Below are 18,677 nucleotides of genomic sequence, written 5' to 3' on the forward strand. Positions count from 1 at the left end.
ATTCATTATAGGTGAAAGTGAGAAGTTAAAAAGTGCATGACCTCGGAAGAATAGTTATACAAAGACCCAGGTAGCATCATCTGACGTGCTTTTGATAGTCTGATCAGCAGGAAAGGAAAGACAGAGAATTAAGATAGTGCAAAGAGTGAGAAAAGATGAAAGAGAAAAAACCACCGCCCATGCCTCGTGTACCCAACCATGACTAACAACCATACCGTGCCAACGTGCTCTTGAGCTGTGCATTTATTTCTTTTATCACTGTGTTCCGAACTATACAATTTTTTTTCTTCCTTTTTACCAAGCGTGACAAGCTTTAAATCCACCCTTTGTGCATCTAATAAAGCCAAGGAGTGATCTTCTGATCCCTGAACAACTGACCATTGATATAAAGTTTGTCAACAGCAACGGTAGCTCTGACGCCATCATTAATGTATTTTTTCCTGATTGGAAATAACACTCGCCTACGATCTAGGATTTCCTTAGGAAACTGGTCATTAACACTGAAATCTGTTCCTCTCAATTCCCGGCCATGGGAACACCTCTTGTTTATAATGCTCAAATTTGGCTACAATCGGACGAGGATGGTTTCTTACCTCCGAGCCGGTGAACGCGATGGAAGGTGATGTTTTATACCTGATCCGCCAGGATTTTCAGCTTCTGCTGGAGGAACTCACGTATTGCAAACTCGGGGTCCTCTTCCTGACGCTCTGGGATGCCTGCAAAGATGAAATTGTCTCTCATACTTCGTGACTGTATGTCCAGAATGGATTCTTTCATTCTCTTATTTTCGCTGAACAGTTGCATCATCCCCTTGGTGAGCTCCGTGACTTTCCCACTCAGCGCCTCGTTCTCCACGGCGACAGAAGCTAGCTGGGCTTGGCTAAATTCAACCGCTTCACTCAGAGCCTGAAACTCTTTGTGGAGCACCTCTACCAAGGCGAGGCGAGCGTCCAGGCTGGTAAGCTTCTTGTCGATGGATTCCAGGACGTCGCTGTGGCTCCTGTCGGTAGACAAAGTGGAAGTTGACGCACTGGTAGAGCTAGACCGGGTTCGTTTGAGTGAAGGTGTGTTTGTGGCTGCGGGATTTTTTTTCTTCCCCATCACGATGTTGTCAAAACACTCGTCCAGGTAGCTCTCCAGGCTCGTCAACGTCTCTTCTTCCAGTTTGTTCCCTCGTGAAAATGAGACAATTGTTAATGTTCAAACTTTACTTTGTTTAATTTTCAGTTATTGGTTTGTACTTACCTTACTTACAACTTCAGCGTAGCTGGCTGCCGGCGGAGCCCACGGGCTCGACCCCGCGGCTCCTAGGGGCTTTGGCATTGCGATTGCTGGGGGATTTCCTCGGAGTCGTCTCTCCTCTTTCCTTGGGGGGGAGGGGGTTGCAGATTTCCTGTGTTGGCCCCTCTTGGGCGCCCTGCTTTGGGGGCCCCTTGGGAGTCCGAGGTTATGGGTCCCCTGACGCCTGCCTTGGTCCTCGGGGAAGGCGGGCCTTTGGTTCTCCACAACCACTATTGAGCAATTTCCTTCTGGATAAATTTAACATACACAAGTGCACTCTCACAAACACCCACAGGTGCTGGGTTCCAGGTTCTAAGTGTTCACTTATATACAGAAAGCCCGTAATATATTTATTTATTTATTTATTTTCACTTTCTTTTCTCAGGTATCACTTTAGACATGTTAGCTTAAATAATAATACATATGATTTAGCAATGGCATCTAGGTGTTACTTTATTGTATCTGTTACACTATGTCTGTTGGTTGTGCTGTTCTTTTTACATCTCTCTTTCCAGGTGATGAAGCGGACGGAAGACGTTTTATCATTCTTTCCCTTTTATTTTATGGTGTAGTTGTGTTATTTACATACCTCTGAAATGATGGGTTTTCTATTTAAGACGAAAAATTCACAGATCCTGGACCCACTCAAAGCTGTTTGGCCATGATCATCTCTGAATTAGTTGCTGGAAGGAAAACTAACTCTTGACGAGATAAAAAAGCAAGCTCAGCTTCTGAGAATGGTGAAGGGAGTTAGAAGGGCATGTAAATCCTTTGTCCATTTATCGTGCTCATATGTATCAATCCCACGGATCCTAGAGATGTTTTCAAGATGGTAAAACTTCAGAACAGAATCTAACTTGTCTCAGCACAGTCCATCGCTTATCTCTTTAGTATAGTCCATTTTTCCAAGCACTTTGCATCTCTATCTTTCACAACACAGCATCCGAATTCTCCATTATGATTTCGGTGATAAGAAGAAGGTGAAGGAGACCATTCTGGATATTCAGAATGAGACATAACCTTGTCCTTGCCGGCATCCCAGAGCAGCAAGATGAGGATGCAGCATCTGAAGTTTCCAGGCAACGAGGTAGTACACATCACCTTCCATTGCGTTCACTTGCCTGATAAAACCCTACCTCGGCCAATTGTAGTTAATTTGAGCATTACAAACAAAAAGAGCAAGTCGGAAGTCAGAGCAGAGAGCTGCGAAAAACAAATTTCAGCGTCAATTACCAGTTTTCAAAGGCGAGTTTTATTCCCAATCAGAAAGGAATACATTGCAGAGGTTACCAGGGCTACAGTGACTGTAGACAAACTTTATATTAATGGTCAGCTGTTCAGGGATCGGGAGGTCACTCTGTGGCTTTACTAGCAGCACAACAGGTAAATTTAAAGCATAGGACCCAGGTTAAAAGAGAATAGCGCTGGACACGGTGAGAAATTAAACGTATGCACAGCTCAGCAGCACGTTTGCACCATATGTGGGTTAAGTCACGGCTGGGTTTCTGTGTTATGGGTCATAATCCTTTTTCTTCGCCCTTTCTCATTCTCTGCATCTTCTTAATTTTCTGGCTTTCTTTATCTTATTCCTCTGCTTAACTGTTGATCAGACATCCACAAGCACGTTATATGATGTCATCTGGGTCTATGTATATCTATTTCTATAGGGACATGCACTTTCCAACTTCAGCTTCCCACTTACATCTATGGTAAACCTAAGGTTTGTGACATGGAATGTGCATGGAGCAGGCACCACGGAGAAAATGTTGAAAATTTGTAACCGGCTTAAAATATTTAAGGCAGATGTTGTCTTATTGCAAGAAATTAATAACTCAGCCACAACTGTAAATGATCTCAACTCACCTGAGTTCCCTAATGTGTTTTCTGCCTGCTATAACTCTAGACAAATGAAGCTTCTTAGCTAATCAGCTAAAATAAATACAAAAAAAGCATATCAATAAAATAGAAATAATTAATTAATTATCAACAAATTCAAAACATATTTCCAGTGCAGCCCCGGCCATTTTATGCTGTTGCTTAGCAACCTATTTTTATATACAAAACACACAAACACTGAATTCAAACTCAAACCTTCATATAACCCACATTTTAACTGCAAATATTAAAAAAAGAACATATGCTCTCTGAACTCTTTGAAGGGGCGGAGCTTGGTGGTGGAGGTTTCTGGGTCTGTTTGTGATTGGTTGGGAGGATGTAATGACTGTAATATTAAACTATGGCTAGAATGCAAAGGAAGGAAAACTGTTATTCTTTTGAACATTTTATTAATTTTTTTTCTATCATCGATATATATTGTTACTGAATTATCGTCCAGCCCTATGCTGGAGAGAAAAGTCATAGGAGAGAACAAAACAGTTAAATGAGTGATTACAGGAATACCAACTGAGGATCTAATTAGGTTAAAAATAAACATTAATGGAGGCAAGGTTAACGATATACAGAGATTCTATAAAAACATACAAGGAAAAAGAATGCCAAGCGTGTCACTTCTGATCGTTTTCAGAGCCAGTTTTCAGGGAAAGAGTTAAAATTGGATAGATGATGTTCCCAGTCAGGCCTTTTATTCCCCCTCCGCTCAGATGCTACAGGTGTCAGCGCTATGGACACTTGGCAGCAGTTTGCAGAGGAAAGCCAAGGTGCTCAAAATGTGGTGAAGAGCACAGAATCGAGGAGTGCAAGGAAGAAGCAGAACAAAGGTGTTGCAGCTGTGGAGGCCAGCACAGAGTAAACTATGGAGGATGTGAGGTGAGAAAAAAGCAGTGGAAATACAACAAATTAAAATGACTAGAAATAGAAGCTACGCTGAAACGTTAAGGATAGTTCAATAACAAATGACAACAGAAACAGTAGTAGAGAAACAGAAGAAGACTTCACTCCAGAGAAAGTCATTAAATTCATAGCATATGTCATCAACTGCACTGATTAAGCTAAGAAAATAAGAATTAGTGCAAGAGGAGCCGAAACGTTTTTGGGACTTAAAGAAGTAACTTTGGGAAAAGATTAAGAGGTTGGGGACAGATGGAAGATCAGGAACGTCTGGTAATTAAAACCAGATGTTAATGATTCAAAAGAATGTTATTAGCCAATGGATTAAGATTCAGGGAATATATTCATAGATTAGAAAATAAACGTAAACAGAGATAGTAGGAGGGTGTGATACCTTTATTAAATAAGGAAGTAAACATAGAAGTTTAGGAAAGAGAATACTTTTATAAATAACAAATAGTGATCCTGTAAGTGACTGCGATTTATCACTGCACTTTATCCTGTTATTCACTGCAAGGTATCCTGTAGAGTTACTGCAATCTTTCTGAGCTGTGTGAAAACGAAATTTCGTTCTGTATGCACTCTGTATATACAAAATGACAATAAAGAAAGTCTAAGTCTAAAATATTAGATACAATAAGTATTATTATTGGAATATTAAATAATTTGTATTATCAGTGTAAAACAGTATGGCATGTAAATACATTAGATATAATACAGCCATTTTGATCACATTCCATACCAGTAGGTGGCGGTAATGCTCATTCTAGTTGTTTGTCAACCACCGTTAAACATCACAAAGAAGAAGAACAACGAGGCGCTAGCAGCGTTAGCTTCCAGGTTTGCTTGTTTATCGTCGGTCAGAAGTCTGTTTTTGCTGTAAACTGAATATTTCAGCGTCTGCAGCAACAATATCTTCGCTTCACCACCAGAGAGCGACTAACTGCTGAAGAAATATTCAGAACCATCGTCCAGGAGGAGGAAGAGACCGAGCATCAGCTCAGACTGCTGGATAGCAGCTGGAGAACCCGAACCGGGTCAGAACCTCCAGGTATGTTAACTGGACGCTGGTCTGGATGAACTAATGCTGGAAAACAGAGAATATGATCAGGAACTAGTTGATTCCGCGGAGGAAGCAGGACGTGTTTGTTCACAGCTCGGTTGTTTGCTTCATTTATCGCGGTTTCTGTTTCTTTTTATCCAGAATATTGCTAACCGAGATAAAATGGAAATGCACACATCTCCAGAACTTTGAATAGATCACAATCTTTTAAAGCAAGAGCAGCTAAATCCTGCCCAGTAGGCGGAGAACATGAGAGCGCAGCATATTTCCATGCTGGGGTGCAACCAGTACATAACACAGACCGGACATAATGACAAAACGACATAAATATATCGATAAATTACAAAAGATGGAATCTTCAAATATGCTAATTGTTTTGGACATGACATCTAAACATCCCTAATAAATTGGGACAAGGCCAGGACTGAAAAATTAGCTGAGAAACAAAAATTATACGTCATTTTGCAACAGGAATATTGATACAATGTCACACCAGAGGAATGTAAACATTATTTATATTTTTTTCAATACATTGTAGAAAACAGAAATATCAAAAACTAAACAAAGAAGTTTTGAGTTAAATTATGGAACTAATAGGGGTTTATAACAAATTTAAATTGGAATATTAATGGGAAAAGTTTCCTTGCAGGAACATAGTGACAATTTCTAAAGACTTAGAAAAAAGCAAAAACAAAATTTTTGACACCATCCAAATTGCTAAGAATTTTGTGAAACGACATTTATGAATGTAAAATTAGGCAAAGAGAATAATATTATTTGTTAAATATTCTACTTTTTGTCCCTTGAGGGTTAGGGTAAGACAAAAAACGCTAATGTGATTCTAGTAATCCAAAGAGAGAAATTAACCGATAAAACTGGATTGAGAAATCTGTGTCATGATGAAGAAACTTAGTAAAATTAATTTATTGTCAGACAGCATTAAAGTGTTTGAATGCACTTTATTTAGTAATATATCATCTTTATTGTCATTGAAACATACATTACAACGAAATTTGTTCTCTGCTTTTAACCCATCCCCTAGGGGAGCAGTGGGCTGCCATGTGTGGCGCTTGGGGAGCAATTTGGGGTTAAGTACCTTGCCCATGGGCACATTGACATGTGGCAAGGTAGTTCCCCATAGTTCCCCCTTGTCATTATTCGCGTTTGCTTATTTATTTTTACTTGTCATACTTGTGAATGTGCTCTATGTATTTTATATTAATGCACACTCTCCTGTCAGCATTTACTGCTTTATACAATCAAACCTTTGAGGTTTCTCTGTTGCATAAGATTTAAAAAGAGTTGTATGATTTCAATTTATTTATTATCTTTTTTTCTATGAGGAACCATTGATTTTTAACCTTCTGGTATAACAAGGGTAAGTATTGAAAACTTATTTTGCAATAAGATTTTTAAAACACGCTGAATGTCCCCATTGTTAAGTAATAGACCTGTTCACGGTCTCCCCTGGTTCTTTTATCTGACAATGTGGTGTTTCTATTGTAGACTTCTGTAGTAATAAAAAGACTCTTCAAACTGTAACTATATTTAACCAGATTTAATCTAAAAGGCAGCGGGATGTTTACAGCTTCAGTACTGGGTTCTCATAACAATAAAATACAACCGGCGCCCGAGAACCCCATTTGTTCTCTCACACAGACATTAAATAGGAAACATTGTGTACACCTATTCAGGGGGGTGTGACAATATATCAGTGTTCGGTTCATCACATTGGTGGAGAAGATCATGCTGTAATGCAGACGTGTCCTTGCAGACACATTTTCCCCTAATCAGCCGTTATTTCTCTAAGTATGTCAGAGTCTTTGCCCTCAGAGTCCGTTTATCTGTAATTTTCATGGCAACCAACTTTGCAGTCCAGTCTCTGCAATCTCATAATCTCTTACACCATGTAAGCCTTTGTGAACCCCACCATTCACTACATTAATGTTGTTTAACTGTTTTTCTTCCCCCCAGGCCTTCCTCTCCATCATGTCTGCTATTTGGCACACTCACACAGACCACCTTCTCACAACTGAAGAGAGGAGCTCCAATGTTGACCCCAAGATACCAAACTCTATAGAAGTAAAAGAAGAACTGGAAGAATCAGAAACACGGCAGATGTCTGAGCCAAAAGAAGAGCCAGAACCACTAACTAGGACAGAACATATTGAGTTGTGGGTGTTTCAGGATAAAGAACAGTTTTTAGTGAAGCAGGAGACCAGTAGCTTCAATGTGACTCATGCTTATGGGGAAATATTCCACAATGAACCAGAGCTGCGACATATGATGGAAACAAAGAAGGAGCCAGAATCTGTACAGATTGAAGAGAAACTAGAATCTGTGAACATCAAAGATGAACATGAGGATTTTTGCAGTAATCAGGGTGAAGATCAGCTTGTATTGAAGCAGGACATTGACAACTGTGTTGTGAATCCTACTTATGAGAAAAAGGACATGGGTGAACCAGAACCAAGCAATGACCCTCACCTCTCTGCAAACAGCCCTGAATTTGAAAACCAATATCTGCAAAGAAGCAATGAAAAAGACTCAGAATCAAGAGGAGATAAAGAATCATTTCAACTAAGTATTAATTTAGGTCAGGAACAGGGGTATCTTTGCAGTAATCAGGAGCAGCTTGTAGTAAAGCAGGAGACTGAAAACTGTGGGGTGACTCATACTTACGAGGAAAACAACAACATTCCAGAACCAAACAAGAAACAATTGCTCTCTGCTAACTGCTCTGACATTGAGAACCAGCATCAGTCAGAGAGCAACCAGAAAGACTCAGACTCCGGATCAAGTACAGATAAAAATCTGCAGCCAGAGAAGAGACACCAGGACACCAGAAATCACAGGGACAATGTGGACAATTCAAAACTAACAACCCATAAAAATGATAAATCTTGCTGTGAAATATGTGGTAAATCTTTTAGCCATCCAAGTAATTTGAAAACGCACAAAACAACTCACACAGAGAAGCCTTATTCTTGTGAGCTGTGTGGAAAATCTTTTCAGCACATGAGGAGTTTGACTCGTCACCTTAAAACTCACACAGATAAAAAGCCTTATTCTTGTCCGTTGTGTGAAAAATCTTTTCAACATAATCACGATTTGAGTCGTCACTTCAGAATTCACACAAATGAAAAGCCTTATTTTTGTAAGTTTTGTGGAAAATCTTTTCGACAAAGCAATGTTTTGTATCGCCACCTCAAAACGCACACTGATGACAAGCCTTATTCTTGTCCGTTGTGTGAAAAATCTTTTCGACAAAATCATGATTTGAGTCGCCACTTCAGAATTCACACAGGTGAAAAGCCTTATTCTTGTAAGTTGTGTGGAAAATCTTTTTGACAAAGGAATGTTTTAAATTTTCACCTTAGAACTCACATAGGTGAGGAACCTTACACTTGTACGTTTTGTAATAAATCTTATCAGCAAAAATCCTATTTCGACTTCCGGTTATGGCGGCCATGTGAGAAGGCGCATCGCACATCGCCCAGCAGTTTGTTGCTTTAAAAAGAGGGAAAATAATCGCTGCCCACAAAGATTTATATAAAAAAAGGGACAATCTGATGTATAATGTCAAGCTCAACTAGACAACATAAAGGGAAAAGAGAAGCATCCAAGCAAACAAAGTTATTCGAGCACAACCTCCGTGGAGAAGCTAGCAAGGACAAAAACATGGCTGCGCATGAAGGGAAAAGTGAACCGGATAATAGTAAGTCGGATCAAATCCTAGCTGCACTGGAATCATTGAGAAACGAATTCTCCGCGAAACTTGACGGAGTGATGGTGACAATGCAAGATGTAAAACAGGAACTGAAAGACTATAATGAACGTATGTCACGGGCGGAGGACCGCATTTCTACCGCGGAAGACGAAGTGGCTAACCTAAAAGCTAACGTGAGCTCCCTGCAGGCTAAAAATAAATCTATGGAAGACAAACTCATAGACTTGGAAACAAGATCTCGCCTGAACAACTTGAGACTCGTGTACTTGCCAGAAGGAGCCGAGGGTCCCGATCTTTGTGCTTTTTTGGAGAAGTGGATACCGGAGGCGTTGGGGAACGAGGCGCGGCAACCCTCGGTGAGCCTGGAAAGAGCTCACAGATTAGGACCGAGAGCGGACGGAGCTTCCCGACCAAGAACCCTGATAATGAGGTTCCTCAATCACCGAGAAAGGCAAGCCGTCATTCGAGCTGCACAGGAAAAGAAGGACGTCTTCTATAAGGAACAACGGGTCCGCTTCTACCCCGACCTGGCCACCGAGCTTCACCAGCTGAGGAAAAAGTTCGATCCGATCCGTGAAGAGCTGCGTAAATTGGGCATTCGCAACGGAATAACTCATCCTGCAACGCTTCTAGTGACTCATGAAAACAAAACACAGGCATTCAAAACACCTGGGGACGCAAGGGAGTTTCTCAAGAAAATCCAAGGGGGCTCAGGACCCATAGAACACTAAGTAAAGAATGAAGCTTCAGATGGAGTGTAAAGTAAGATAAACTTTGTATCATTGAAATCCATCATATGATACCATATAGTTAAAGCGGTCTCATGTTATCTGGGAATCTTCTTGGTAATTCAATATGTTGACTTGATTGGTTATATTTCAATGTTCCTTAACATGTTACATATCCACGTTAGCAAATTTATATTAAAAAAGCGTAAGGTAACACAGTCCCTAAAGATATTTTTTCAATTTCAGTGGGCAGGAATCGTAAGCTATAAGCAACAACAAGGGCATTTCCTGCAGAATAGTGGTTTTGCAGATCCTCACTGGTTGTGGATCGGCTTTTTGCTATAAGGGGAGTCTAATGTATGTGGGTGGGATTCTCCCAGTGTGGAGAAGGGAAATGGTAGAAAGGGGTTTTTTTTCGGTTTGTGTATTGGATGTATGTTCTAGCATCCGACTTTGTTGTGCCTCTCATTTCTATACAGTAAAGCGTCCAACTACCTCTATTACTTTATGCCTCAAACTGTAAAATTTAATTTTGTTTCATGGAACTGCAGGGGACTTCAACGTCTCCAAAAAGTCAAGCAGGTTATGAATAGACTGAAAGAAATGGACTCTAAGATTATATTTCTTCAGGAAACACATCTTCTTGATGAGAACATCTTAAAGGTTAGGAGGAGGTGGAGGGGCAACATATATACGGCACCATTCTCAACTCATTCTAGAGGAGTTATGACTCTAATACATGATTCAGTGCCCCTGCAAATTAAAAACATTATTAAAGATAAAAGAGGAAGGTACTTAATTCTCCAAGGCTCTTTAATGTCGGAAAATTTAATTCTAACCAATATATATGGACCCAATGAGGATGACAGTAACTTTTACAACAACCTACTCCTCACTCTTTCGACGCTTAAAGGATTACATATAATAGGGGGAGACTTCAATTGTACATTAAACCCTGGACAGATCAACTGGACAAGACCAATCACATTCTAACTGTAGAGCAGCAATTCATTGTATGATGAAGGAGCTGAAGCTGCTAGATGTTTGGAGAGAAAAAAACCCAACTAATAAAACATACTCCTGTTACTCAAGTACTTTCAAAACTTACTCCAGAATAGATTACTTTTTAATTTCCACAGAATTAAAGTTTAGAATTCAGGACTGCTCCTATGACAATATTGCAATTTCTGATCATGCTCCATGTTTTTTGAGCTACAAAGATGATCAATTAAAGAGAGATACACCAAGATGGCAATTTCAGCATAAATGGCTACAAGACCGAAATTTTGTGGAGTATATAAGAAAGCAGACTGATGAATTCTTCCTAACAAACACTACAGAAACGACAGCAAGTATAAAATGGGAAGTGTTTAAGGCCTTTCTTAGGGGACATATTATCAGTTATACAGCCTCTAAATCAAGACAAACTGAACGATATAGAATACATCTGGAAGATAAAATAAAGGCAACCCAAGCTAAAGTAAACAAAGGGAATGACACACAACTAGAAAAGGAATTATTGACTTTGAGAGCAGAATATGATAAGTATTCAGCTTCCAGAGCAGCAGCAAATCTCTTGCGTCTCAAACAAACATTTTATGAAAAGGGTGACAAAACAGGCAAATTACTGGCATGGCAAATAAAACAGTTGGAAACAAAACAACCAATTACAGCAATTATATCAAACGACCTAACCCTACAGGATCCCCAAGAAATTAATGTAGCCTTCAAGAACTACTATGAAGAATTGTATAAATCACAAACAAACATAAATTTGGAAAGCATAAACTCTTTCTTAAAAAACTTGAATATACCTAAACTCTTAAAGGAAGATAAAGATAATTTGGATCAAGATATTACAACAGAAGAAATAGGACAAGCCATTGACAATATGCAACTAGGGAAAAGAGCAGGCCCAGATGGAATTCCAATAGATTTATATAAGATCCTCAAAGACAAGCTCCTGTCCCCATTATTAGATATGTTTAAAGAAAATTTTCACTCAAATTATTTACCTTCCTCAATAAATGCCGCCATGATAATCCTACTGCCGAAGCCAGGTAGAGCTCCAAATAAATGTGAGAACTTTAGGCCGATTAGTTTATTGAATTCAGACCTAAAAATAATCTCCAAGTTGTTAGCACGACGATTGCAAAAAGTTTTAACAAAGATAACTGATCAAGACCAAAATGGGTTTATTTTGGGGAGGCAAGGCTTTCATAACGTGAGGAGACTATTAAATATAATTCACTATAATAAAGGTGCCCCAGACTCAGCCCTTTTGTCATTAGATGCCGAAAAGGCATTCGACAGAGTCCACTGGGATTATCTTTTTCAAGTTATGGGTAATTTCAACTGTGGAAACAACTTTGTAAAATGGGTCAAAATATTATACAGTAATGCCTCAGCTGAAATATTAACTAATAGAAATATTTCCAAACCAATAAAGATTAATAGAGGCTGTAGGCAGGGCTGCCCTTTATCGCCTTTACTATTCACTCTGGCAATAGAGCCCTTTGCTATTGCGATTCGCTCAAACCCTCATCTCACTGGAATCACTGTTGGACCTACAGAGCACAGGATTTCTTTGTTTGCAGATGATGTGATTTTGTTCATATCAAAATTAAATCGATCAATACAAACTATCATGGAAATAATTAAATCATTTAGTGAAATTTCTGGATACAAAATAAACAAAAACAAGTCTTCTATTCTCTTAATGAACGCAAATGAAAGAAACAACCCTCCCTCAGATGTCTTGCAGTTCAAAATAGTCAGCGATTTCAAATATTTAGGGGTACAAATCTTTTCTGACCTTGATCAGGTCGTTGTGTCAAATTACAATCACATATTGAATGAAGTAGACAAGTTATTTGAAAGATGGATGACCTTACCAATATCTTTAGTTGGAAGAATAAATATAATTAAAATGAATATATTGCCAAAGGTGCTTTATGTGTTTCAGAATGTTGCTCTTCCGCCTCCTCCTGAATTCTTCTCACAAATAAAGAAGAAGATGTTACGTTTCTTATGGAACAACAGGAAGCCCAGACTGCGTCTGTCTCTACTGTATCTCCCTTATGACCGGGGAGGCTTAAAGTGCCCGAATTTCCGCTTGTATTATTATGCTGTCCAGCTAAGGTCTATGATGTTTTACTACAGTAACCATTCTCTACATTGGATTGAAATGGAGACTCAGAATTTAAATTTAACTCTCCCCTCATACTTGTATTCAAATTCGATACTAAAGCTTCTAAAACACGCTAAAAATCAATTTCTTAAAAATATGATAAGAGTGTGGAAAGATGTAAGAAGAACCTTAAACGAATCAAATAGTCTGTCTTTATTCAGCCCGGTGTGGGGAAACCAGCTCTTTGTACCTGGAAGAACTGACCCAACTACAAACTATGGAAAGACAAAGGACTCCAAATGATTCACAATTGTTATGAGTCAGACTCAGACATACTAATGAGCTTTCAGGATTTACAGCATAAATTTCATCTGGATAAGAAACATTTCTTCAAATATCTCCAACTTAGGAACTTCATACGAACAAATCAGAACAATGAGTTAACAAAGCCTGTCATGTCAATGTTAGAAAAAATGTTAACGAAGGACAGTTTGAAGAAAGGAATCATAACCGACTTTTATCACTTAATGATGTCGCATACTTCAGAGGGATCTCAGGATAGACTTCAGGCTTGGAAAGAAGACTTATCGATAGAGTTAGTAGAAGAAGATTGGCAGACAGCTTGTAAATGGGCCCACACCAGCTCTATTAATACAGCCCTTAAGCTTATTCAATTTAAGTGGTTAATGCGGGTGTACATAACACCGGTGGACCTCAACAGATATAACAAGGAGATACCTGATGTATGTCCAAAATGCACAGAAGGCAGAGGAACTCTGGTCCACTGTATGTGGCAGTGCAGGGAAATTATACAGTTCTGGAAAGAGGTAAAGCATACCATTGAAAAAATAATTTCCAAACAGATAATCTTCGAGCCAAAGCTATTTGTGTTAGTGGTTCTGGCTCTTCCGGGGTTATGGGTTCCCTGACCCCTGCCTCTGTGCTCGGGGAAGGTGGGTCTTCGGTTCTCCACAATCACTATCAAGCCATTTCCTTCTGGATAATTTTCACCTAAACTAGTGCACTCTCACAATCTCCCACAGGTGCTGGGTCCCAGGTATTAAATGTTCACTTATATATAGAAAGGCTATAATTTATTTACTTTCTTTTACTTTTTTTTTTAGGTATCACATTACACATGTCAGCTTAAATAATAATACATATGATTTAGCAATGGTATCAAGGTGTTACACGATTGTATCTGTTGCTTTATGTCTGTTGGTTGTGCTGTTCTTTTTGTGTCTCTTTCCAGGTGATGGAGCAGACAGAGGAAGTTTTATCATTCTCTTCCTTTTATCTCTTCTTTCTTTCACCTCTTCTTTCTCTTTTTTTTCTCTTCTTGTTTTTCTTTTACTCTCCTACTTTCCCATTGTAGTGTCCATATAATTTGAAATTCTCCCTGCAGGAATCACAATAAAGCTATTTACACGCACAAATCAAGCGGAGCATTATGGCGAAAGCTGTTTGCTCCACTTGTGAAAGTAAAATCTGTCGAGCTCTATTTGGCATTAAGATATCAATTTTTATTGCCACTTTGCTAGACAGGACACTGGGAGAAAAAAAAAAAAAAAAAAAAAAAAGAAAACATACTTATACAAAAAATGAACAAGTGTTTATAAACTTAAGTTTACTTAATGCAAAGAGGTGTATATCGATCTGTTGGAAGAAGATTCGCAGACCGACCATCAACCTATGGCTGCAGCAGATGTTATCTGTCCTCCCTTTGGAAAGAATTACGTATATATTGAAGGGCAAACAGGACCTGTTTGAATCTATCTGGAATTCCTTCATCACATATGTCAAGCATTTAAATATTTCAGAAGACGGTGATAATGATTGAAGAGCAAGTGTATTGCAGTTCTCAAAGACAATTTATTGAAGGACTTTTACTGTTAAACTTAATTCCCAATATAAAGTGAAAGGTGACCAGCTGTACTAGAACAGATACTATGAGAGGACATTTGTTAGTCTTTTTTTTTCTTTCTTTTTTTTTACTGTTTTTGTCTGTACTTCACTTTGGTGTGAACAAGGAATGCTATTATTTCTGTTGTCATATTGTATACACTGTTCAAGATGTCTACTTAAACAATTAAAACTTAAATATATTTTGGGAAAAAAAAAATCCTATTTCAAACGCCACCTTAGAACTCACACAAGTGAGAAACCTTACTCTTGATATTTGTGTGAAAAATCTTTTCAACAAAATTTCTATTTGAAGTGTCACCTTCGAAATCACACAGGTGAAAAGCTGTTTTGTTTTGTCTGGCAAATCATTTTGAAATAGTAAAACTTAAAAACTTCACTTTTGGACAAACATGTAAGAAGCCGTGTGATGCAACTTGTAGACAGATTGGTTATTTGGCTCGTCACAGCAGAACCCGCATGGGTGAGAAGGTTTCAAGTAGTTCAAGGTAGTTTTTAAGGCAAAATTCAAAACAGATGCTATCTCAAAGAGCTTTTCAGAGCAAATATATCTGATTTGGAAAGTAATACATTAGTAAATCTATCATGTCAAATGGGTTTCTACTGGGCTGCATTTGTTCGAATTCAGTTGCAGTTCTATGGGTCAAAGAAATTCAGTTTATTCCCAGTTATAATAAGTTTACTATTATTCTAAATTGATTGGATTGAGTGGATCATTTCATTTGCACCAGTTTATTACTGAGCAAACATATTGTGGCAATAAAAGGTAACACCCTTTAAGAAGTTCATCTGAACCCTGTTAGCAGCACCACCTCCATCATCTTCAACCTGCCAATGTGAGGACATTCCAGGAAAAAAAATTATTTGACAAAGACTTAGTTGAACCAAGGATTGTTTTTTTTAATTTATTTATCAAAATCTACATATCAGTGCACTGACCTGGAAGGATCTCAGAGCTGACTACAGACCCTTTTTTTTAAAAAACATTTCAGATAATACACATGCCTCCTACATGATCGTGACTCTGGAGACAACTTCTGAGACAGGAAGTTGCCCCTTTCCACCATGGACCCAGGATGTGTTATCACAAAGAAACCCGTTCTTCCAGGTACAGACCTCCACTCCTGACTCAGACAAACATGAGCCTGTCAAAGATAGATATGTGGCCTTTAATGGCAAATGGCTTTATCTCCAACAAAATGTCTGGACTCTGGTTTTTGGGGCGTTATTTGTGTGGGCTAGTTACCTTCGTTTTGTGAAATGTTTTTTTTTTATTAATAATTGGCAAGCCCTCATCATCATTTCATCATAGGGGTGTGAAGTGGAGCTCCTTGCTGGTGACCATACAAAGAGATCATGCAGAAATGTGTCTCACAGAAGAGGGATCTGTGTAAGGAATATAAAACTTTTTGTTTTATATTCTTGTTTCTATTCTTGGATTCTCTCACTGATCCTGCACTTGGTTCTGAGTTGTTTTGTCTGTCACATTTCTGTAAAGTATCCACATTTTGCAAAGGTTCCCTCAAAATAAAGCTTTGCTTTGTTCATGTGTTTTCTTTTGAAGTATATTTTTCTATTTGATGTCATATTTAAGATGACTAATGTAGTAAACATTTAAAATATGACTATTTATAGATAAACTCTTCAGCTTTGTGTTTCCTTTTCCCCTGGATAAGTAAGTTACTGAAAGATTGAGAAATCTTGCATTGACTGAAGGCCTATTAAATTATGCAGTTTGTTTATTGTTAGGGAGTCTTTAAAATAATCCAAATCATTTTATTACATTTTCTTATATTTTTTTATTATTTTAGAACATTGGGAAAATTAAAAGGCATATATTGGAATTCTCTCGTGATCACATATCCAGCATGTAGCCATTGACAAGATCCATTCCTAACATTTATTTCATTTTTTTCTTTTATAAACATAAACAAAACATTAAAACATTAGATGCTTTGTGAGAAGACACAAACATTACCAAGAGACATAATCCACATAAATTAAATAAAAAAAAAAAACAGACTAAAGGAAAACAATAAATTTTCCATCCATCCATCCTCTTCCTCTTATCCGGGGTCGGGTGGCGGGGGTAGCAGTTTCAGTAGGGAGGCCCAGACGTCCCTCTCCCCGGCCACTTGGTCCAGCTCCTCAGGAGGAATCCCAAGGCGTTCCCAGCAGAGAGACATAGTCCCTCCAGCGTGTCCTGGGTCTTCCCCTGGGCCTCCTCCCGGTGGGACGTGCCCGGAACACCTCACCAGGGAGGCGTCCAGGAGGCATCCTGACCAGATGCCCGAGCCACCTCAACTGGCTCCTCTCGACGTGGAGGAGCAGCGGCTCTACTCTGAGTCCTCCCCGGATGACTGAGCTCCTCACCCTATCTCTAAGGGAGAGCCCAGACACACTACGGAGAAAACTCATTTCAGCCGCTTGTATCCGGGATCTCGTTCTTTCGGTCACGACCCAAAGCTCGTGACCATAGATGAGGGTAGGAACGTAGATCGACCGGTAAATCGAGAGCTTGGCCTTTTGGCTCAGCTCTCTCTTCACCACAACGGATCGGTACAGCGCTCGCTTCACAGCAGACGCTGCACCAATCCGCCTGTCGATCTCCCGCTCCATCTTCCCCTCATTCCTAAACAAGAGTCCAAGATATTTAGGCAAGGCAAATATATATATAAATATATATATATATATATATATATATATATATATATATATATATATATATATAGAGAGAGAGAGAGAGAGAGAGAGAGAGAGAGAGAGAGATAGATAGATAGATAGATAGATAGATAGATAGATAGATTGATTGGTGTGTGTGTGTGCGTATTTATGTATTATTCTTGAATACTTTGTGGTTTCAAGAAGTCTTTTAATCAGTTCTCACAAAGCTGATAGGTGTTTTGAGATATGATACATTCATACATGCAAATGTGTTTTGTACTTAATTATATTTAATTATTTATCTTCTTGAGTATGACTGTTCACGTTATTTATTTCCTTATTTAGAGTAATTTCTATGTTTGGTAACATTTACAGGCCCCTGTGGTCTCCTTGTTTTTGCTTCATATGTTGACTCACATTCTTACATTTCCAGTAAATCTGTCCCTAATATAATATAAATTGTTCATTATTATACATTTTATGTCCTAGATTTTCTCATCTTTAAGATTCCCATGTCTTTATATGTTTATCACCATGTTTCATGATTTTTCATCTTATATTTTAGTTCATTCAGACACTAAAATCATGCGTGGAGCTAAAATATCTGGAGAAAAACAAACGATTTTGGTTGGAGACGGAACCTAAAAGGCCAGAACTGTTTCTGCTGTAAATCTCCGTGTGACACTTCCGGCGGAAGTAAACAACAACGCGCTAGCAGCGTTAGCTTCCAGGTTTGCTTGTTCATCGTCGGTCAGAAGTCTATTTTTGCTGTAAACTGAATATTTCAGCGTCTGCAGCAACAATATCTTCGCTTCATCTCCAGAGAGCGACTAACTGCTGAAGAAATATTTAGAACCATCGTCCAGGCAAGGCAAAGGCAAGGCAACTTTATTTATATAGCACAATTCAGTACAGGGACAATGCAAAGTGCTTTACATTATTAAAATATAGCAAAATAAAACAGAATAAAAGCAAGTAGGAATAAAATGTAGATAGAAATTAGAACAAAGAAGTGGTGATTCAGTTAACTAGAACAGTTGAAGGCAATCCTAAACAGATGTGTTTTTAATTTTGATTTAAAAGAACTCAGGCTTTCCGCACCTTTACAATTTTCTGGAAGTTTGTTCCAGATCAGTGGAGCATAGGAAGTAAATGCTGCTTCTCCTTGTTTAGTTCTGGTTCTAGGTATGCAGAGTAGGCTGGAGCCAGAAGACCTGAGTGGTCTGGATGGTTGATACACCGATAACAAGTCTGTAATGTATTTAGGTGCTAAGCCATTTAAGGATTTATAGACTATCAGAAGTATTTTAAAGTCTATTCTCTGAGATACAGGGAGCCATGGAAGGACTTTAGAACTGGGGTTATGTGCTC

The 18,677-nt window shown here is 38.7% G+C and overlaps 1 protein-coding gene across 3 annotated transcripts in view; it reads left to right on the top strand.

The window, feature by feature from the left end:
• The window catches only part of LOC105922772 (zinc finger protein 345), an 82,610-nt gene that overhangs the window by 57,295 nt on the left and 6,638 nt on the right, over window positions 1-18,677 (top strand). For 2 of the 3 annotated variants that reach the window (XM_036130218.1, XM_036130217.1), the window contains 2 exons: window positions 5,001-5,119; window positions 7,106-9,623. In XM_036130218.1, the coding sequence (XP_035986111.1) occupies window positions 9,600-9,623 (24 nt within the window). In that variant the 5' untranslated portion in view covers window positions 5,001-5,119; window positions 7,106-9,599. Of the gene's footprint in view, window positions 1-4,855; window positions 4,909-5,000; window positions 5,120-7,105; window positions 9,624-18,677 lie in introns of those variants that run through there. The other variant, XM_036130215.1, reaches the window with a different exon arrangement.

This window comes from Fundulus heteroclitus, unplaced genomic scaffold, assembly GCF_011125445.2.
Source record: "Fundulus heteroclitus isolate FHET01 unplaced genomic scaffold, MU-UCD_Fhet_4.1 scaffold_302, whole genome shotgun sequence".
Taxonomy (NCBI): domain Eukaryota; kingdom Metazoa; phylum Chordata; class Actinopteri; order Cyprinodontiformes; family Fundulidae; genus Fundulus; species Fundulus heteroclitus.